This window comes from Molossus molossus, unplaced genomic scaffold (genome assembly GCF_014108415.1).
Source record: "Molossus molossus isolate mMolMol1 unplaced genomic scaffold, mMolMol1.p scaffold_m16_p_13, whole genome shotgun sequence".
Classification (NCBI taxonomy): domain Eukaryota; kingdom Metazoa; phylum Chordata; class Mammalia; order Chiroptera; family Molossidae; genus Molossus; species Molossus molossus.
The window spans coordinates 63,741,061-63,764,470 of record NW_023425348.1 but is presented as its reverse complement, the minus strand read 5'-3'; the positions used below and the strand labels follow the sequence as shown (position 1 = coordinate 63,764,470).

At 42.8% G+C, this 23,410-nt stretch overlaps 1 protein-coding gene across 3 annotated transcripts in view; it reads right to left on the bottom strand.

The window, feature by feature from the left end:
* The window catches only part of NELL1 (neural EGFL like 1), a 765,989-nt gene that overhangs the window by 32,488 nt on the left and 710,091 nt on the right, over positions 1 to 23,410 (bottom strand). For 2 of the 3 annotated variants that reach the window (XM_036258486.1, XM_036258485.1), the window contains one exon: positions 10,794 to 10,934. The exons of the other annotated variant lie outside the window; for it this stretch is intronic. In XM_036258486.1, the coding sequence (XP_036114379.1) occupies positions 10,794 to 10,934 (141 nt within the window). The remainder of the gene's footprint in view (positions 1 to 10,793; positions 10,935 to 23,410) is intronic. 3 annotated transcript variants of the gene reach the window in all.

Here is a 23,410-nt window from a genome sequence, read left to right as displayed (position 1 = left end):
GTTTTTCTTCAAGTGTCTTATTTTTACTTATTTGTGTATCTAACTGCTCTATAGTTCAACCTCCCCTAGTCCCCGCCCACCTCCTCTCCCTGTTCTAGACTGGAAGGACTTTCTTCTCGGGGTGTCTAAGACTCCCACATGGACTAGCAAAGACCATCCTCTCAGTAAGTGTTCGTTGAACAAGTGAACGGTGATTTTATGCTTTACGTGGTCTGAGAACAGCAGGTTAAAATCTTCTGCTCGTGAACCCACAGGTAAATATTATGAGTAACCACAGGCTAAAACAAACAGTTCACCATTCATTTCAAAGACACTGGAGATGCTGATCTCTGAGTTGCTGCACAGACAGGGTCTTAGGGTCCTGGGCTCTAAGATGCTCAAGCCGGAAATCTCCAGAATGAAATGTTTGCTCGCATTGTGCTTCAGGAGGTAGGCAGCTGACGGCTGCATGGGCTTCAATGCCAAGGAGCACTCAGAACCGCAGAAGGAAAGCAGGTAACTCTTCCCTGAGACCAAACTGTAACCCCAGGTGGGAAATGCTGAGGAATTAGCCCCAAGTGGCAGAAACATTGAGTCTGGTTCCTGATATCTGAACCCTGGTTTCTACATGGTTGGCATCAGTGTCATTTAGATCCCAGTGCAAACTGGTTGTGCTCCCTCCCAAAGATGCATGTGCACACGTACACACACCTGCATGCACTCTGAGGGCTTTCACAGACACCTCTGAAGGCTTCCAAAGAACCCCAGGGAAGTGGTTGGCAAATCTGAGTGGACATTAGAATCGGCTAAAGGGGCCTCATAAGAAAACAGATCTCTGAGTCTGAGCCCCAGCTTTGCTGATGCAGTGGGTCTGGGGTAGAGGATTTTCATTTCTAACAACTTCCCCGGGGATGCTGATGCTGCGGGTCTGAGAAGCACACTTCTGGAATTTCTGTGCTAAGTGCCATGGAACTCTGAGTTAGTTCCCAGGCACTCATGTTCAGGCAACTACTTTTTAGGAACACCCTACTAATTCTATTGTCACTCAGCTGGAACTGCCAACTATTCAGGAAGACATTTTTTAAAAAGTCATTAAGCCCTGGCTGGTTTGGCTCAGCGGTTAGAGCGTCGGCCTGCGGTCCAGAGAGACCCGGGTTCGGTTCCCGCTGAGGGCACGTACCTCGGTTGCAGTTTGTCCCTGGCCCTGGTTGGTCGCGTGGGTGGCAGCCACTCGATATGCCCCTTTCACATCGATGTTTCTCTCTCTCTCTCTCTTCCTCTCTCTCCCTCCCACACTATCTGTGCAAAAAATGGAAAAATGTCCTCGGGTGAGGATAAAAAAATAAAAAAAAAAGTCATTAAAAACCTACAAAGAAGATTTTCCAGGGTATAAGCTGCAAGATCCCGTGCAAGAAAAAATAAAAATAAAAATCAAAGTGCCTCTACTGTTCCTCGATCTTTCCAGAAACGTCAGATTCATCGTGGAAAGGAGGCCTTAAAGAAAACCCGAACCACCATGCAAAGCACCTCTTAGGGGAAATTGTTTGTCTTTTCCTGTGTATCAGCCAAGGTTGCTCCTCCTGTACCGGTCAGTGCGCGCCCCACCACTCCAATAACGCCTTCCTAGGGCACCCATCTCCACTCGCTCCCTGTTCTCAGGACTCCCCAGGGCCTATTCAAGCACACAGAATGGTCACCACGTGCCTCTGGAGACCGGCCTCCCTCCTCCTTACATCCCTGGAGTCTCAAGAAGCAACTGGCCTTTAATTACTGCCTCTGACTGGCTGTGGCCTGAGACATCACATCACCGAGTCTGCACTTACCATGGTGGAAAGGAGAGCGGTCGTTAAGATCTTATTAAATAACTGGAGGGTAGGCTGGCAAAATGAAAAGGAGACAAACTATCTATTCAAAGGAGAACTGTGTTAAACACACAAGGAATGACACCTTTTAGCTCAGAGACAAACCAGCTACCCATATCCAAAAATGCCTTTAGAAAAATTACTCAGTACAGGATGGCAGAGGTGAGTGATTTAGATTTTTCTAATGATTATAGCAAAGACAAAAGTGATAGACAGGAAGTCCTATGTTAATGATTTTCTTACACCAAAATTTCATACTAGTGTAAAAATTGTTGCTCCTTGAAGAAGTTCGTGCTCAATAAATTTTTGTTGCGGAACTGAAAAAAACCTCTTTTAGGCAGCTCATTACTCAGTGATACTGAATAAAGAAGGCTTTCTAGAAATTCCTAGAGTAGGCTGTATTCATTCTCACACATACAATTAATATATACTGTAGAGTGCTAAGTCAACAAGATGCCTGGGAGATTAAAAAAAAAAAAAAGGCTGGAAAGCCAAATAAATCTGGGACACTAACAATGCACAGTAAAGGCTCTGAAAAGTCCTGCAGTTAATAAACCAGCTAAGTTCCATTAATTTAGAATGTCCCAAATACACTTCCTCGTAGAACCTATTGTTGAAAAAGACCCTAGCATTCGTCTCCTAAGATGCAGAGTTTGATAAATGCTCTATTGGAGTCCCTGTCCCAGCGGGGTTTCAGCCACTGATGCCATCTGTAAGGCAAAGAAAAAGGCTCCCATTAGTCAAAATCACTTTGCTGTTGCTCTCCGTATGCCAAGCAGAAGCCAGACTCCACTCCAAACAATGCAGCCTACAATGCAGAGCTGTGCTTTTCGGTTCAGTGCAGCCGGGAACAGGACCCAGGACTGCAGTCAGGCCTCGGCGGAGCACAGGTGAGCCAGCTCCCTCCTCTGCCTGTCAGGTATGCCTGTGCTTTTGATCACACGTTTTTCATCCCCATGACAGTGATTGGACATCATCACATAGCGATATTAGAAGTTCCCATCATCCTGAGGCCACCTTTGCGCAGGGTACATGCTGATGCACTCAGGGGGCCTCTTACATGGTCACCATCCTACACATCTACCTTTCGTTGTTATGTGCCGGCCCCAGGATACACCAGCATGGAGCAAGATCTTAATCCCTCTGTACACACACGCAAAATAAACGAAATTAAGAAATCATGCACTTTATAGCAGGGTGTACCTACAAGAAGACAGTGAAGTAGAAAATGAGGCAATTAGCTGAATAATCATCACTATTCACACCTTAATTCAATCCTTTCATGAGTTATCTTCAGTTCATAAACAACTGACTGCTGCAATCGAAGGAGCAGATAAAACCACGGCTCTTGAAACACGGCTGTGCCACTTGGTGCGTTTCCTTCATTGGGTACTTATCTCACAACAAGGTTTTTGCTATTATATTATCTCTTGTACAGCAAGACCTCGGCAGTTAATAAAGCAATATGCTCCCGGCTGGTGTGGCTCAGTGGTTGAGCATCGACCCATGCATCAGGAGGTCGCCGGTTCAATTCCCAGTCAGGACACATGCCCAGGGTGTGTGGGACTGATCCCCAGTAAGGGGCATGCAGGAGGCGGCCAATCGATGTTCTCCCTCATTGATGTTTTCTCTCTCTCTCTCTCTCTCCCTTCCTCTCTCTCTAAAATCAATAAAGAAAACAATTTTTTTAAAAAGAAAGCAAGCAATACTCTTTTTGCTTATTATTTCAAAAAATCTTAGACATGCACAGTCCTTATAAAGGATGTTGAATAACATTTTCCAGAAGAAGAACTCTACCAGGAAATAGCTGTGTGACCATGCACAATGTATTGAACATCTTCGTGCCTCAGTTTCTTTGTTCCTTGAGCAGAGGTTACAACAATTCCCACCTGGTGGACTTGTTTTGAGGATAAAATGAGTTAGGAGTAAAAAGTTCTTAGAAGAGTGCTCAGGACATGAAGTGATCAGTTAATCTTGGCTATTATTAATATTTGTTTTTTATACCTAAAACAAACCTAAACCCTCCTGTAGTCTGGACCGACTGTCTTCGGTTCTCTCTGATCACTCTCTTCCCCAATTACCTACATAGTTTACAATGTTGCCAGTTCTACTGTTAATTACAGTCATATCCGATTGCTGTTGGCCGGTACACGTATGTTGATTTTTGTCTCCAACTTGCTGTTTTAAACTTCCTAAGGGATGAATTCTCTGAATCCTCCTAACCCTCTGGATTAGTGCTAAGACCACAGAACATTTATTTTTATGGATAAAATACAAATAACAGCACCGTGATACTTAGGAAGAGTTCTGTTTGAAGAGTGTTCTAACTTTCCTCCTCTTATTACCCATGTTATCTTCACCCGGACTGGACCTGAGGCCCTCGGGTCCCCACACACTGAGCATGGCTTCAAAGCCCAGACCGTTTATCTGTTCCGCAGCTGGTCAGGACTGCCGTTTGCACGGTGTGTGAACAGTAGGGAAACTGTCTTGAAAATGTACTGAACAGGGCTAGGGGTGGCTTACAGAATAGACCCGAAAGTTAGTTTGATCTTGTTAGAATAATTCCCCAAACCGTCTGGCTGTAGTTCCAAAGTTCAAGCGGAGAACAGCACCAAGGTCAGGGCTGTCCGCCCAGACAGGCTGAGGGTGAACAAAGAATCCTGGGTTCATGCCCGACTTTAGCGCAGTGAACTCTGCTGCGACACCGCTCTGTGAAGCGTGCATCACCAAACCCGAGCAGGTCCACTTCCCTTCCCTTCCAAGTCCCAGGAAAGATTCTGTTTATCCTGTGCGCTGAACATCTCCAGGCTCATGTGTAGACGGCTGGCCTTGAAGGGGAGCAAAGAGCTCCCAGAGGGTCTGATGGGACCTGTTTCTCACCTGCTTTACCATCTGCAACTGTGTTCATGACCACTGTCATTTCCCTGCTCTGGATTCAGATCACCAAACGTGCAGAGAAGGTAATGACGCCAGTGGCTAGCCAGGCGATATTACTGTCAAGGCTAAGGCGATATCAGATCAACTGTCAACAACCTGCTACCTTGCCGTGGCTGCTTTTGCTCAGTGGTTAGAGCAGCGGCCTGTGGACCCAAGGGTCGAGGGTTCGATTCCAGTCAAGGGCACTTACTTTGGTTGTGGTTTGATCCCTGGCCTTGGTCAGAGTCGTGCAGGTGGCAACCAATCGATGTGTGTCTTTCACATCAATGTTTATCTATCTATCTCTTTCTGTCTCTCTCCCTCCCCCCATTTGAAAATCAATGGAAAAACATTCTCATGAGGATTTTAAAAAATACAAATAAAAAAGAACCTACCACCTTGACATCCTGCCCCAGCCCCAAAACACTGCCCTTGAGTTCAGAGGGTACAGTAATTAACTCCCCTGTGATCTTGGTCCAGACAGGGTCATGCATCTCTCCACCTGGCTCACACTCATGGTCTCTCCTTCTCTCCTTGCCTGGTCTCACTGACTTCCGGCTGTTCTACATAACATCTTTCTACTGGCAGGCTCATCACTGATCTTATCCCGTCCAGGAAGCATTCCAGTGTCAACGTATTAAAAGCAGATGCTTTGAGATCAAATGCACCTGGACTATGGCCTGTGTGTGCCATGCACGGGCCGTGGGGTTTGGAACCAATGCTCTTCATCTTTGGAAACTGTCCTCAGCTTTGAAACGGTAGCACCAAGGGGTTCTTTCTGTGGCAGCCGTGAGGACTCAGAGACGGCGTGCGATTCCCTGGCACAGTGCCTGGCTCCTGCCAGGGATGCTCGGTTAGTGATGATGGCTACCAGTGTTGGGCACTTAGAAAGCCAGCGCTGAGCCTGCTTTTCCTACGTGAGCTTACCTCGTCCTCGCAGTGATTCTGGAGCAACGTATGAGGACGGCGCTTTTGCACATTGCTGAGAGCAGTGTGGACACAGAGTACGCTCGGCGTTAGCTCTTGTTAACATCACTGTTCCTGTCTTCGCTGGACAGGGGAGGGAGCCAAGGGGACGGGAGGTCAAATGTGGACTCTGAATATCTGCTACTTGCCAGGATATTTGCATAAAGAATATGTATATTAGAAAACATTCCACCAGCACGTATTATTGTAATCACTGTATCCTAAGGACACGAAGCCTTAGAGAGGCTAAATATCTTACCAAGTGATGCTCAGCTAGAAAGGGGCTGAGCTGGGCTCTGAATCTCGGCCTATGTGGACTTAAAACCTGCCTCTCCACTGTATCACACGGTACCCGCCAAGGCGTCCTTGCTCCCCACCCCCAGCGAGGGTTAGCCCAGGGAGCATCTGCAGGTCCAGCCCTGCCCATCTGAGAACTGGCAATGGGCAGGAACAGCAGAACCAAATCCTTCTTAGGCCATTCCAATCAACACGGACACCTCAACCCGTTCAAACTGAAGTCTCCTTCCCGAGAGATTCCAGTGGAATCTCTCCTGGTCGCTCTGTGTGGCTTTGCACGTTGCTGACAGTTGCGGCAGTTGCTTTGACAAGAAAATCGCCCCTGGGCCCATTACAGGGACCAGAGGACGGGAACCCAGTGTCTGGGAACCTGCCTCACACCACCGAGTTCTGTGGAGGAGGCAGTACTGGGAGGCCAGGCGTGCCCGTAAGAATAGCTATTGACCGATACAATAGACTTTGCTGGGATTTGAAAATCTTGTTTGATACCAAAAATGTGCCACCCAATATAATTTAATTTAACACAAATTGATAAAGGATAGCAAAAGACCTCAACTGTACTGTGGGCCATAATGAATGTATGCAAAAGACAAGCCTGATCTGGAAAGTTCCATAAAAGTGGTTCAAACATAGACCTGTGGGTACATATAAGAGGAAGGCATGTTTTATTATTAGAGGAAAATCTATGACAGTGATTCTCTGCATTAGCGGAATACTCTTTCTAATCACTAGGAGACTTACAAACTGACCTCACTCTGAGTCCCACAACTGAACAGCTGCACCAGACTCTCCAGGGTGTGAGGTAGTAGGTATTTTTGAAAAGCTACTCAGGTGAACTCATGGTGAAGCAGGTTTGAGAATCACTGGTTCAGGGAATCAATCATTAGGATTTTGACAAGTGGAAATGGGATAGAGGGATGCTCAGGGGCGAGCAGACGAGCAAAGGCGTAGAGAAAGGAGAAGAAGGAGTGTAAGATGTAGCTGAGGAGGCCTGATGATCCACGAGGGGCGTGAAAAGGCGCAGAGAACAAAAGATTCACGTGCTCAAACAACGGGGATCACAGAGACAGACTGACATCCAAGGGAGTTCGAATCTTCTTGTTAAAATATGTATAAATCCTGCTCTTTATACCTGCCACTGTTCATTACGTATCAGTTCTCATTTCTAAATGACCCAGATAAATATGCCAAGATATGAAAGAAATTGCTCACAACTTCTGTTAAAATAAAAACCACTGATTCCCACCACTGTGTCCAAACAAAGTGTGCACTGTCCCCTCCGGGAACAACAACCACTCTCATCTTCTTCTGCAAATGCCACTTGGCTAGTTTTTGTGTGCCTCTCTTTCCTGGGATTATAAAGATACCCTAACAAATATGTGTGTGTGTGTGTGTATGTTGTGTGTGTGTGTGTGCGTGAGAGAGAGAGAGAGAGATAGGAGGTCTGCTAAACTCTTCAAGAATGGTGATTCTGTCTGCCTCTGCAATAACTAAGACTAGTTATTTCTTCAATAACATGATCTACATCAGGAGAAACAGGCAAATCTTAAACATTTTTAGTCACGAAATAGTCTGTCTCGCCAGGTGCTGTTCTTTATGACATCAATAACATCCGATGCTTACAGTAACTGATCAAGTCAATAGAACGGGTGATATTATCCTCATCTGACAAAAAAGCGGCATCGAGTGCCATGAAACTATTCTCCAGAAAGCCTAAAACTGCCACATTTGGGTCCCTAACATATGCCATTCCTGCTGTTATCTGGGGGGAAGCATAGCTGAGTACATGTCACTGACACACTTAAACAGTGTTTTAAAAGATTGTTTCCGATGCTGTGCTTTAAATGTAAGCATCAGTAGCTGAGGTTATTCAGGGCTTAGTCTGATGGGATCATTTTCAGTGCCACTGAGATATGTTCTACAATTCACAGTGTTTCTGGTCATAAGTCCCTCAAGGATGACATCTTTCCTTGTTCAAACCTATATTCCCGTAGGCCATGCTGACACGATGGCTATTCTCAATAAATACCTTTTTCTGAATGACCAGACACATGATTTTGTGACACTGAACATATCGCATTTTGCACCACACTCTACAGAGCAAGTTGCATCAAACTAAATAGAAACAAACCTGACCTGCTATGTTTTGATGGTCTGTCCTTTCCATCGTTCATTGCGCACGTTTGTGGCAGAAGACCATTCCACGCACGTGTGTGCAGGGTCAACGTGGGAATAAGAAAATGCTTCGGAAGATGTGGAAGAGAGTGAGTGACACAATGACGTCACTGGGGAAGGATACTCCAGACAGAATGGTCAGGGATGATCTCTTTAAGAAGTGGCACTGTAGTTTAGAATTAAATTTGAAAAAAAGAACCAAGTCATATGACTAGACAGGAGGCGAGTGTTTCAGACCCAGAGAACAGCAAAGTCCCTGAAACTGGGTGAGTTCAGTGTCATGTTCAAAGTGTGAAAAGATCAAACAGGCTAACATATATATAGGGCGGGAGTCCAAAAGTTAGCCTTGAAGAAGTTAGAAACATATCTTAGATTCAGTGGGAAGGGAATAGAAGGTTGAAACAAAGAAGTGACACGATCTGATGTATACATCTCTTCCGTCGAGAAGTAATTCTGAACCAACAGAGTTCCCTGAACCACCAAAGAAAAACTAACTGGTGCTCATATTTCTGTTCTTATTAAGAGCCATTTATAAAAATATTTCCAAAAGTGTGGGAATAAAAGGGAATTCAGATGAACAATTACTCAAGTTAGAAAAGCCACTAAGAAAAACAACTCTGTTCCCTCGCCAAGGAACCCAGTTGGCTAAGGTTTCCCTGCGCAGAACAGGGATCAGTTCCGTCCCCCACCCCACCCCGGGCACACCACTCAGCAATGCACAGAGAAGTCAGTAGGTGAGGGGACCATAGCATCTGTCATCCTATCAGGGACATTTATGAGAGTGGCAGGGCACTAATTGATGCAATCGATAATTGCACCAGAACGACAGGTATAAATGAGGACTGTCCCTGGGATCTGGGATGCAGAGTCACCCTTGACTGAGGCTTGAGTCTCCACAGCATGAAAACACCTATGTGGCAGGGAGCAAGATGTCATCCTTTCTTTGACTGTGTTTCCTCATCAGGCACATGATGGTTGCCTTTTTCTCATTTATCGATCACCGACTACCAACGGGTATCATTGGAGAGACAGAAGAATAAAGCCTATTTCGTGCTCACAGTCCAGCAGAGAGCACATAAGGTACATGCTGGTGTATTGGTGAAGCTGTAGAAACACACACCAGAAAAAGCTCTAGTTAGCAGAGGGGAGGAGTGATGTCCTATGAAGACATCGAAGAATTCTTCCTGAGGGCCTGGCGACACACGAGCTGTTTGATCTGGTCCTATTCCCAGAACATCTGTTTACACTGAGCTGCACACACGCAGAATTTCCCAGCTGCGTGGAAAGCAAGAATATGAAGACCCAGGATACATGCAAACTTCTCGCTGAGGTTGCATGGACCATCAAGGAAACATGGACAGAGTATGGGGCAGAGTGCTGAATAGGCAGAAACATTTAAGATCATGATAACGAACACCTATTGAACATTTAACAGATGTCAATGCAATTAATTCTCACAACACTCCTATGAGCTAGATATGAACATTTCCATTTTGCAGACGAGAACGCCGAGGTAGAAACTAGGTCAGACTTTGCCCACGGTAACCTACTTAGACGTGGCAGGGAAGGGGATTGCAAGGAATCCGGCTCAAGGGTCCATGCTTTCAACAACTACACTGCAGGCCTCTCAACAGTAACGCCAACCCTGCTAGATAATTCATGCTGTTGCCCACTGGTCCCTAATTCATCTTCTCTTCAAGGCAATCTCAGGGGAGACATTAGAAAAACACAAGTGGATTTCTGTAGCGACCTTTAAAAAGCGAGATACGAAATGAGCAGAGACAAGGAATTCTAATTCAGCAGTCTGAGCTCTGGCAACCCATGGTCAGCACACCTTCCCACTGGGTCTGTCCAAATCGGCATTAAGAATTCAGCTGAGTCCATATGATGTGAAGTAACTGAACCTGCCAAGATTCTCATAGAAACAATTACTTTTTGATCAGCTGTTTGGATTTCACGGAAGCTGTGAGGTCTTGAAGGTGAAGAACCCCATCTGTTAACTTCCTCCATTCAGCATTTAATAGACCCACCAGCAGAACAGTGATTCAAGGGGACCTTGTGAGGATGCTGGTGCTAAGAGCAACAATAAGTTCACACCACTGCATGTTGGTGCATCGATCCAAAGCAAACCATCTTTACATATCTGGTATCCCATTGAATCCTAACAGTGCATGCGTAGTATTATCTACATTTTTACATATTTACAGATGACGGCTCAGAGAAGGGCAGTGGCCTTTGCCGTGCAAAAGCTGAGATTGACACTCAATTTTCCAGCCACATTTCCTTCTCTCCCACATCTGTGTCTCAAACAGCTAAAAATGCTAGCAAGCCACCATGGTGTCCTTCAGAAAGAACCAAACGCCTTAGCATGCAGACCCAGGCTTTGTCTGCCCCCGTTTCTGTATAAAAATTCAAAAACCCCACGCTGCATAATCCCTGGCCCAATCCCTGAATTGCAGAAGGAGGAAATTTGAACACAGATGGGTTTAGCCAGTGAGGGGTCATATTTTAACCCTGGGAATGGAATTGAGTATGGACGCCGGCTGCCCCTCCTGCAAAGGTCCTGATGGATGGAGGGCAGGGCTGAAGGCTGCTTACCAACACAGGACTCCCCGGACAGTGAATAGGTCCCATCGTCATGGAAACCGCTTCTGCACTCACAGTGGTACCACCCTGGCAGGTTAACGCAGCGGGAATGGTGGTGGCACTCAATGATTCCCTCTGTACATTCATCAATATCTGCCTCAGAGAAAAACACAAGCCCACCAGGACATTAATTTCTTTCGACACTAACCTTTCAGCAAACACCTAAAACATGCTCATGTCAACATATCAATTAAAACCGGTTAGTCACCTAAGATGCAAGTTACAGGGAGAACCAAATGCCGTTTCCCCCGGAATCCACATGGGAAGCCTCCTGTTCGGATGCTTTGCTGTGTATGGAACAGTGAAGGAGAGCGGATGGCCGTGAAGACATTCCCAACGGCACACGCTGTAGAAAATGTCATCATCACAAACCAAACTGGAAATGTTTGGCACAAACCCGTTATGGAGTGCACACACCTTTTCTCTGATTCAATACTTCCAAAATAGCCCTGGCCGATTTGGCTTAGCCATTAGAGCATCGGCCCTCGGAGCAGAGGGACCCAGGTTCGATTCCCGCTAAGGGTGTGTACCTCGGTTGCAGTTCGGTCCCAGCCCCAGTTGGGGTCATGTGGGTGACAGCCCGTCGATGTGTCTCTCTCACATCAATGTTTCTCTCTCTCTCTCTTCCTCCCTCTGTCCTTCCTGCTCTATCTGAAGATGAATGCAAAAATGTCCTCGGGTGAGGAAAAAAATAAACAAATAAATAATTCCAAAGTAGTAATTCCAGATACTACTTGGTATTCTTTGATCATATCCGTGAACGGATAAGTTGCGTAAACTCTGGATCTGATAGTGTTAAACTGATGCTTCTTAGAGTGCTGTCTCAGGGGATCCCTTAATATCTTGGAAACTAGTGTTCTGGGGAGCTAAGTTTGGGAACTGCTGTGCTAATTCTTTTAAAACTTCTGATTTACGAGAGGACTTGATTTATTACAATCAATCCGAGATCCTCATTCTTTAGTCATTCCTGCTGAAGGAAAGTCTTCTGGGCTTGGTTTGCGCTAGCATCATGCTTTTCAGAATCAGCAGCACCTGGATCAGGTACAGATTCTCCAGCCCAAAGGCCGCCTCCGAGCCGGAAGAGATGACACCTTTGCAGAAAGGGGAGCTGTCAATAACGATGCCAAGGTCAGCTCATCCCTTCCATGTAATTATTTCTTGGAATACAGCCACTGTTGGCCGGGAATCATCCCCTCACTCTCCTGAAATATCTGAACCCTGGCAGTCTTATATGAATAGAAATCTAATTAACATTGGGATATAACACATAATGATTAAAACCCTCTGAGGGGTCATTTTCGCTGGTTCCCTGCTGTAGGCATCAGCTCAGGGCAATCAGCTACCAGTGGTTCTATTACGCAGCCAAGTCCTGAGCTGTGCACAGAGCTGCAAATGGAGTGTGAAACCTGTCACTCTCATCTCCTGGCATCCCAGCCACGTCGAGAGAGAAAAGGTGCAGCTCTTTATCCCGGGCATCTCCAGCATTAGCTTTAGCTTTTCTGCCAACTGCCGTCTTCTTCCTTGGGGCGCGTGTGACTGGGTCCATGCAGTCCTTTGACACACAGCGTCCCCTGGGTCTCTAAAGGCAATCAGCCCTTGGGACCCAGCGCCTCTATGTCTCTTCCAGCCCTGGAGTCCGGTTGTGTGGACACTGACTCCACATCCCCAGAAAATGAGTTTGCAACAAGGACGCTGTCATCTCTGAAATGCTATGGGTGTGTGATTCTGCAGGACGTACCTTGAATCACTAAAATTTTCAAACATTGAAAGAGAGAAGTGACTGGAGGCAAGGCTGCACCGAGAGGCGGGCTGACCCTAGGTCAGGAGGTCAGCTCGGTGTTTTTGGAAGACGCGTTACCAAGGAACACACGCGTGCCCAGAAGACTGATTTTCAAAGGTAAGTTCTCTGTGTTCGGCTCAAAGGACTCTTTGCAGTGCAGCTGCTACAAATTCTACCTCAGGCGTTTCTTTCCAAAGCTCCTGGAAAGGCAGTCAGACGCCCGCAGACCCCGTCTCTGCTAGACTGCCCACAGTATTTAGGTAACAACCATCTAGCCACCGTCGGTGTTGTGGGGAGCCAGGAAATACAGACGCAAAAGCTTTTCAAATAAACAGAAAATCCCAGGTCCTAGATGGCCGGAGACAGGCCTGGTTTACACCTGTGCCCCTCACTCTCAAAACCACCCCGATTTGGAGGATAAAAATATTTGAACACGTTACAAATAATTCCTCCAGCCCCTGAGTCCACAGGCAATTTCTAGCAGGAGGAGGAGTAATGATGTGCAAATATGGAAAATGTTCGCAGATATTTTTATTCCCAAGATGAAATGATAAGGGACAGCAGTAAAAGTTTCCGTGATCCAGCAGGACCGAAGTTATCTGTGCAGGATTCTCGTAGGGAGTGAAGGCGATCACACGGTTACACATCGACAACTTTCCCCCAAGACGCGCAGTCCCTGGCTCACACCGAAGAGGACGGAGGAGTGGAGATGCCCCTCGTCGGGGAGCTGCACTGCCAGGGGCTCGCTGGGCACAGCCAGGGCTCACGCACTGGCACCTGGTCACAAGGCTGCACGGTTCAGTTCTGGGTGCAAGGTGTATAACTGAAGCCAAAGACATCCAGAGCACACCTGGAGGCTTTGCGGTGACATTTTGGGAGCTTTAAAAATTATAAATGGGTTATGGCTGCCTTTGTCCTCAGAGATCTGTTTCTCCCAGTCAGCACTCGCCACAGGCACACAAACAAGGCAGATGCTCCGGGGACGGGGTCCGGTGAGCCCCCCGAGGAATCTAACTCTCTCTCTCAAGAGTTTCTGATAAATCACAGTGAGCCTGGCACATCACACAGGTTCTCAGCCATCTCAAAGGACATGGACAAAAAAAAATGTCACCAGTTTTTCTTCCTATAACGAGTCCTAGGATTATGTTTAAATTTCTGTCTAATCCAGCACAGACCTGGACATGTGACAGAGGAAATAAGAGAGGCTGGGGGATCGAGAGTGGAACCTGTAGTATTCTCCTCTGTATCTTCAGTGCCAAGTGTCGGCGACATAAAAACTCACATTACAACCCAGGCCACGTGGCGAACACACGGTGACACCAGGTTCAGAACCAGCTGGAACCCACATGTGTTACTAGTCCGTCTTATCATCTTGTTGACAAATCAGGAAAGGAAGTTTTACACAAAGATCATACTTATTCAATTCTGTAAATATTTGTTGAGCTGGAAATAGGATCCAAGGATGATTTTGTGCTGTGGTGGCTGAAAAGGTGACAAAGGCATGATTCCTGAAACCCAAGAGCTCGCAGTCCAGGGGAGGAGATACACACTCATCTTCCAAAGACCAGCCAACAGTACCTGCTCATACTCCTCCAGGTACACAGACCCCCACCTCCAGAGTCTCCATAGACACACATGTCCACGTAAGTACACGCCTTACTCTATATCACAGTTATTTTCCTTTTGTGTACATCACACAAATGCACATTTCTTTCTTTTTTTTTTAATCCTCATCCGAGGACACCTTTTCATTTTTTGTTCAGATAGAGTTGGAGGGAGAGAGAGAGAGAGAGAAACATCGATGTGAAAGGGACACATCGAGTAGTTGCCACCCGCACCACCAACCAGGGCCAGGGACAAACTGCAATCGAGGTACATGCCCTTAGCGGGAACCAAACCCAGGTCTCTCTGGACCACAGGCCGACGCTCTAACCGCTGAGCCAAACCGGCCAGGGCGCAAATGCAATTTTCTTAACAACCTGAGACAACATCTTCGGTTTACATTTCTCGTGATAGTGAGTATCAAGAAATATAAAGGAGCCCCCCAAAAGGTTGTGGGAATGAATGAATGAATAAAAAAAGGGGGGGAATGCACTAAATAAAAGGAATAATGGGGAAAAGCTGAGCTAGAATAGAGATTCAAAGGACCACAAGATTTCCTGGTGTCTGCAAATCACAAAGATGCAAGGTCGACTCACAAAACTACATGCAAAGGGGTTAGTTTAATGTGTGCATAGTATTTTCCTTTAAAAGATGCCATGTGGGCCCTGGCCGGGTTGCTCAGTGGTTAGAGCATCAGCCAGAGCGTCCCAGGTTCGGTTTCCACTAATGACATGTATCTCAGTTGCAGTTTGTCCTCAGCCCTGGTTGGGGACATGTGGCAACCACTCGATGTATCTTTCTCATGTTGATGTTTCTCTCTCTCTCTTCCTCCCTCTCTCCCTCCCGCTCTATCCGAGGATGAATACAAACATGTCCTTGGGTGAGGATAAAAAAATAAAAAATAAAAGATGCCATGTGGTTTCTATTCAATACTTTGCTTCTATGTCTAATCTTCAGAGATTTTTAAGGCAACACAACAGGCAACAAAAAGACACAGTTAAATTGCCTTCAGCGAAGGATCCTACCTGTACTTTGAGTTTTTTATCAACAACGAAAAACAGATGACTACCCAAGATTTTTCCATAGGACATGCCCTAAGCAATGCATTTAATCCTATTTGGAATGTACAGTGAATTTTCCACCAGAAGCCATTTGCAAACAAATCCTTAGATTCTTGCAAAATTCAGGTCCCTTGAATTAGATGAATCCCTTCCTTCATCTGATATCCTCCCTCTCAGATTTGCTACTTGAAGGTTTACAAACACAGTCAAGTTTTTCTTAAAGCATATTTCCAAAGAGATACTTTTGTATGTCCTATTAATTGGTTCACAGTGAAGTATTGGCTTAAGTTGCATTTGGATAACATCTTTTCTGAGGATTTGTACAGTGAGGAGGTTGCCTCATCAGGAAAGCTTTTGATACTTTCATTCATTCAACAAAAGCTTGCTGAGCACATATGTGTAAAGCGCCATGTTACACCCTGTGATACAGAGATAAAAAGGTAAGGTTCCTGTGCTCCACACACTTAGAATCTATCAGGGCAAACTGAAATGTAAAAACTTAACTGTGGCTAAGAACATGGGCTTTGGAGACAAACATAACTTCAAATTCCTGTTCACCACCACACTCTAATACCTTGTTTAACTTTTTCCAAATCTTTGTTTTCTCATCGAAGAGAATAAAAATGAATTTCATAGGACTGATGAAAAAAAAAAAAAGACTCTTAAGCAAAAGCTATTATGCTTCTTCTATTTTATAGGATACTAACTACGGACTCTGTATTGCACTAACAATCAGAAAACGGGACAAAATAACACATTGACTTGTAACCAGGAAACTGGTTGGCTCTGCAAGATGACTGCTGGATCTTTAAACACATTCATTTGTATTTTAAGATAATTATAATATTGTACAACATTCAGAAATAGACTCTATGCATCTATAATATATATACCCCATTAAAATGTGGATTCTCTCCTCTCAAAAATTGTCATATACATTTAAGGAAGTGACATCAGTAACCAAAAGGGGCACAAATGTAGTGAACACAAACCTGATTATTTCTAACATTTGCAGAATGCCAGGATTGTACTCAGCAGAGCATGCATCAGATCGTTTGCAGAAAATTAAAAAGACAAAGAAGTGAAACAGAGAGACTGTGGTAGAACGAGGCCAGCTTCCCCATCTCCTCGTCCTCCTGGGCTCCCAAGGCTGTGTGTCCTGAGCACAGCACTTGTGCAGATGGCTGAGGCCGTGGGAATAAGCTGAAAATAATGTAATCCCAACATGGCTCATACAAACCTCTCTTCTGAGCCTCCAGGCTGTCTCCACCTGCCCACAGGGTTAGGCTAAGGTGCAGGGAAAGCTTGGAAGCCCCTTGCTGAGAATGGCAGCATCTTTGTCTGCCTGGCTTCCTGCATGACTGTGCAAAGCAGTCCCTCCACAGACCAGACACTGCACAGACTATTGATATGAGCGAGAAATAAGTGTCGGGGGCTGTATTGCAACCTCCAGCACTCGCTGTTTTGATAGGCTCCTTTCCATATTGAGGGAAAAGACTGTGCTCAGGCCAGAACTCACGCAGAAACAATTTCTGAAGACAAAGCAAGCAAACAAGAAAAAAGCCTCAGCACCAATCATTGCTCACGTAGGCAGCTAAAGAAGGAGGAGAAGTCTGAGCCTAAAGTCAAGAGTCACGATAACAACATGCAAACAAGACGACGCTTTGTCATCAGATACTCTTCTGTCTGAGTCCTGGCTCTGTTTCTCTCCAGCTGTGTGACTCTGGGCAAGCGATTTATCTTTCTTCAGCTTCAATTTCCTGGGCTCTTAAATGAGGATGATACGACCTAGCTCATAATGTTGTCTTAGGAATTGAAGGAGATAAATGTGAAGACACTCTACACAGCTAGGCAGGCGATCATTCAGCCTGCAATAATGAACATTCTCTAATCTCTAACCACCACTCCACCACGGGGAAACTGTGTCCATGCCAAGACGGTCAAGTGTCAACGTTTCAATCTCCATATAGAGTGAAAGGATTGTGCTACCGCATATGTGAGTTCTCTTCCAGCTCCAACACCCCAAAGGACAGGAGATCTGGGCTTTGGTCTGATGCCTTCATTGACTAACCAGCTGCATGGCTGCTGTAAGGTTTGGGCGTGACCCTGGAGCAGCTGAACATTTCTGTAGTACAGATCAAGTAAGTTTCACCGCTATGAACGTTGATTCTAAAAACACTGGTTTAGATCATACTCACTCCCAGTCCGAAAATCCATAGACTGTGTAATTGTACTACGTTCTGCTGTTCTAGTACTTACAACGGATCCTTATTATAAAACTCCTCCACCAGGCAGAGTGAGAAACATATGACCTCTGCCTACCAAGTCCCTTTTACTTCTCAAAATTCTTCGGTACAATTGTGCGTGCTCTGGCCTGCTTGCCTTAGAATCCACATATCCTATATTCAATTTCATTTCCTGCTTCCCACCCTGCAAGCGATTTTTTTAAAATTAAATTCCAAGCACGAATTCTAATTCCATGCAAAGTCTTCCTCTTTTCTCCAGATTCCTCTAGTACCGAACATCCTACCACCTCATTTAACTCTCACGCCCGCCCCATTTTAGAACAGCCGATGAATTCTTGCTCTAGTTTCTCTCTATCAAATAGGAAGAATTTCTGAACTTGCACCACTAATGATTTATATGTGTTAGGCCCTCTGACAAGTACCTTATAGTCACTACTTTATTTGACCACCAAAATGCCTCTAACACAATTTAAATCACCCTAATTTTTTTTTTTTAAAAAATGGAAGCTTCATTCCAATCAGAGAAAGACAAATATCACATGATCTCACTTATTTGTGGAATATAATAAATAAAATAAGCTGATGAACAAAATAGACCCAGAGACATAGAAAGGAGTATGGTTCAGACTGACGAACCTCAGAGGAGGGGGACAGGGAGGATGAATGAGATGAACCAAAGGTCTTATGTGCATGTAGGCGTAACCAATAGACATAGACAACAATGCTGGGGTGGGGGTGGGGAATCGTGAGGAGAGTGTCTAGGGGGAAAAAAAGGAGAAACATCTATAAAAATTAATTAATAATAATATACCCAAGGTAAAGCATCTATAAAATGATAGATTGTGATTTTACACCAAGTTCTATTTGACTCTAAAATACACACTCTTAACCACTTCACCAGATAGCCTCCTGCATACTTTGGAGGAAGAAGGAGCTTCTCTCTTATCATCCCCAGGTCTAAGCTCCACTTTAGCTTAATGCTGCCTTCACTCATTGTTATCAATAGATTTTCGGATGAAAGAGCCGAGTGGAGACTTCAGTCACTGCAACCACAGAGGAAGCAGAATTTGAAGTTTGAGTGTACCCAATAATAAAAATAAACACTCCTCAGAGGAAAATTCTACCTCTACAAAGTAGGAACATAATATCCAATGTGCAGTAAAAAATTATTAGCCATCTAAAAATATAAGAAAATGTGACTCACAGTAAAGGAAAAAAGCAGATAATAAAAACCAACCTTTCTCTTACCCAGGTGTTAGCTCTAGTGGGCAAAACTTTTAACAAAACATTAAAAATATGTTCAAAGACTGAAAATAAAAACATACTGAGATGAGCCCTGGCCAGGTTTTCTCAGTGGTTAGAGTGTCACCCTTCAGACCAATGATTCTGGTTTGATTCTGGTCAAGGTAACTCGCTTACAGTTTCTCCCTAGCCCTGGTCGGGGTCATGCAGGAGACAGCCAGTCGATGTGTCTCTCTCACATCAATGTTTCTCTCTTTCTTCTCTCTCTCTCTCTCTATCTCCCTCCCACTCTGTCTGAAGATAAAAGAAAAAATATCCTTGAGTGAAGATAAAAGAAGAAAAAAATACTGAGATAAAAAATGAACAGACTTCTACTTTTAACCAAGATCGAGTAATAGGGACTGGACTCATCTTCCCATCCAAAATACACAAGAACAAACCAAATAATATTTGTTAAAAGTGGTTTTCAAGATATTAGAAATTAGGAAATTAAAGAGAGTGATTCCTGAGAGACATGAAACCCATGAGAAGAATCTTGCAATTGCCCTAGTCTACCACCTGACAGAGGTTCAGGCCACGATGCAAGGTGTGGGACTCACGGGGAGCCCAGTAGACTGTCCAATTGGAGGATATGGAGCCGAAGGTTTGGAGAGAACAAGGCAGCTAGAGTTTTCAGGGCAGAATGCTAGAAAGGAGAGAGATGCATACAGAGAGATCTCTGGAGTCCTTCAGGAGGTCACATTCAGGTAATCAATAGAGTACTGATCAGAAAATGAGTATAATGCCCTGGTCCATGTGGCTCAGTGGTTGGGGTGTTTGCCAGTGCATCAATGGGTCAAGGGCACATACCTGGGTTGTGCTTGGATCCCTGGCCCTGGTCAGGGCATGAGCAGGAGGTAACCAATTGATGTGTCTCTCTCATATAAGTGTGTGTGTGTGTGTGTGTGTGTGTGTGTCTCCCGCTTCCTCTCTCCCTTCCTCTCTCTGCAAAAACTAATCAATGGAAAAAATATCCTTGGATGAGGATTAACGAGAGAGAGAGAGAGAGAGAGAGAGAGAGAGAGAGAGAGAACAGTGTAATGAAACTACCTGAAGCTGGAGAAAGACCACCAGAACAGATTTTAGGTAACAGTACTAGTGTGCACATAGGAAGGGGCATAGCGTGCTTCCACAAGCTAGACTGAAAACCCTCGTCATTCACTGGATCACACTGGGTAGGGCACACTAAAGGTCTTGCCTCCACAGTGCAGAATCATTAGCCCTATATTAAACACTGTTCTAACCCCAATTAAAAACCTTCAAAGCAAGACACAAAGGATCTAATTGATGTTTTAATTGTGTTTCAGGAAAAAGCTGAAGAAATAGAAATACAAAACAGCAAGCATCCAACAAGCAAAATTGACACTGACTGGCATCCAATCAAAGATTATTAAACTGAACAGAAACTGAAAAATCTAACTCAAAATTAAGTGGAAAATAATCACTTCACAACAATACAAAACTGACACATACATTAGAATTAGAAGATAGGACATCAAAATAATTACTATAACTGTATTTCCATGTTAAAAAGTTAACTGGAGACATAATAAGAATTTATATTTAAACTATATTTTGCATAATAATACATTAACTATATAATTGACATAAGAATATATCAATCAAGCTAATAGAGATATAAGCTACAATGTATGAGATGAAAAAAATACTAGATGAGGCTATTGACAGATTAGATGTTGCAGAATAAAAGATTAGTAAACTTCAAGAAAATATCCAAAATAAAATACAAAGAAAAAAATCTTTAAAAATAATTAAAAGCATCAATAACATATAAGAGAAAATCAATTGGCCCAATAAATGTGTAATTGGCGTCCCCTAAGAAGGAATAGGAAGAAAAGGAAACATTTGAAGAAACACTGGCCAAAAACATTCCAAATATGTTGAAGATGTAAGCAAACAGACTCAAGAAGTTTAATGAGCTCCAAGTGCTAGAGAGAAAAAAAGAACATTGAAGCACATCAGAGTCAAAGTTCTCCAAAACAGTGATAAAGAAAAAAATCTTACAAGCAGTCAGAGAGAGAAAAAAGGCATGTTACATGCAGAGAAGCCAAACGATAAGAATGTTAGCAGATTTCTTTTGTGGAACAATGCAAGGGATAAGACAGTGAAATAACAGCTTTAAAGCACCGAGAGAAAAAGAAAATCTGTCAACTTAGGATTCTATATATAGCAAAAATAGATTCCAAAATTGATGTGAAATAAAAATCTTTCAGATATATAAAAGCTGAAAGAGATTGTCACTCGCCTTTCTAAACCACATGAAATGTTAAAGGGAATTCATCAGGCCGAGGAAAATGATAAAAGATGAAAATATGGATGTGCACAGAAGAATAAACAACACTAAACACAGAAAACTATTTTCTTATTCATTTGTTATTTTTATTTTAAAAAATGATGTATTTTTATTAAAATTTTAAATTTATTTTATTTATAGTTAAATCTATTTAAAGGGTTTCTGACAGTTTATACAAAAATAATGTATTGTGGGGTTTAAAACAGGTGTGAAATAAAATATATGACAACAATAGAATCAAGTCCAATAGAGAAGAAAGAGAGTAAGGTTGTGATATTACATATGAGGTAGAATAAAGTCACTTGAAGGTAGACTATGCTAAGTTAAAATGTATAGCATAAACACAAAAGCAACCAACACAACAACAAAACCAAGATGTATAACTACTAAGATAACATAAAGATAAGACAAAATCCTAAAAATTACTAATTGCAAAAAAAAAAGTAATAAAGGAACAAAAATAGATGGGACAAACACAAAACAAATAGCAAGATGACAGATTTAACCTAACCATGTTAAAAAAAATTACACCAACTATAAATGGACTATAATTCAAAATTTTATATGCACTAAAACTGTTTTTCAAAAATGAAGGTAAGATGAAGATATTTTCAGATAAACTAAAACAGAGAATCATAGCAAGCTAATTAGTACTACAAGAAACACTGAAAGAGGTGGCTAAGGTTTAAGGAGAAAGAAACCAGATGGTATCTCCGATCCACTGGAAGAACTGAAGCACATTACCATTAATAAATATATATGAAAATATAAAAGCTATAGGCATTTCCTTTTTCCTTCTCTTAATTTCTTTAAAATACAAACTACTTCAAATTAAAAAAATCATAACACTAATGTATATAGATATAAATGACAACAATAGCAAAAATGACGAGTAGGTAGTAAATGGAACTAGACTGAAGTATTACAATATTAATTCTAAGTAGTCCTTGAAAAATGGAACTATAATAATTTAGTACAATAGTAACACAAACTAGATTGATAAATTAAAGATGCATATTATAACCTCATGTCAACCACTAGAAAAAATTAAAAAAGAAAGAGCAAAGACTTAATTGAATTAAAGTATTTGATTAACCAAGGAAAACATAAAAGGGAGAGAAGAATCAATTCCAAATGAGAGAAATAGAAAAGAAACTAAAATCTAACCATATCAATCCAGAGTGTGGCAAAAGTAGATTTACAGTTGTGAGTATGCAAAACACAGTTTATTCTTGTATTATTATTTATTGTATTATTTTCCACATAAACAACCATAAACTTACTTTTCTCCCACACTGTACTTATATCATAAAAAATAGGCTTCAAGATAAGAAAAATTAGCAAAGATTAAAGAAAGGCATTTTATAAAGGAGTCAATTCTTCCAGAAGATATAACTATCTTAAATATTGAAAGTTCTTAATAATAATAAAGCTTCAAAACACATGAAACAAAACTAAGGGGAAAATATGCAAAGCCAGAAACTTTAACATCCCTATTTTAGTAATTGATGGAATAACTAGACAGAAAAAAAATCAGTAATATATTAGACATGAACAACACCCACTGACATTTACTTAACATTGTACCTAATCACGGCAGCACACATAAATTTCTTTTGTAAGTGCACATGGCATGTTGACCAAGATATGACAAATACAACCATCTAAAAAGGGTCAAAAGACTGAAATCTTACGGTGTTCTCTGACCACACGGACTTAAATTAGAAATAAAATAACAATAAAATATCTAGAAAAGGTCAAAATATTTGGAAATTATACCACTTCCCAAAGCCCATGGATTAAAAAAAGAAATCACAAGGAAAATATGAAATATTTTGAACTAGATGATAATAAAAATACAGCACATAAAACCAGTGGGTATCAACTAAAGCAATGCCTAGTAACTAATGTACAGCTATAATGCTTATATTAGAAAAAAGAAAAGTTTAAAACCGATTATCTAACGTTCCACTATAAGAAAATAGTCAAAGACAATCAAACAGATTTCTACAATATACTGGTCCTTCCCAAAAGGCTGGGATATATAAGGTAGGGTTAGTGACAAGATAGGAATGTCTCGAAGATTATTTAATTAGAAGGGATACTTCTTATCATGACCAAAGGCAGAATAGCCAATGACGTTTTTGATACTAACAACCAGAGGGAACACAAAATACAAGATTCTGGACATCAGAACCAAAGGGAGAGCCAAGGACAAAGGCTGGAGGAGTCATTGTGAAATATAGACATAGGACAGTGGGAAGCAGATAAGCATGGGGAGAGGC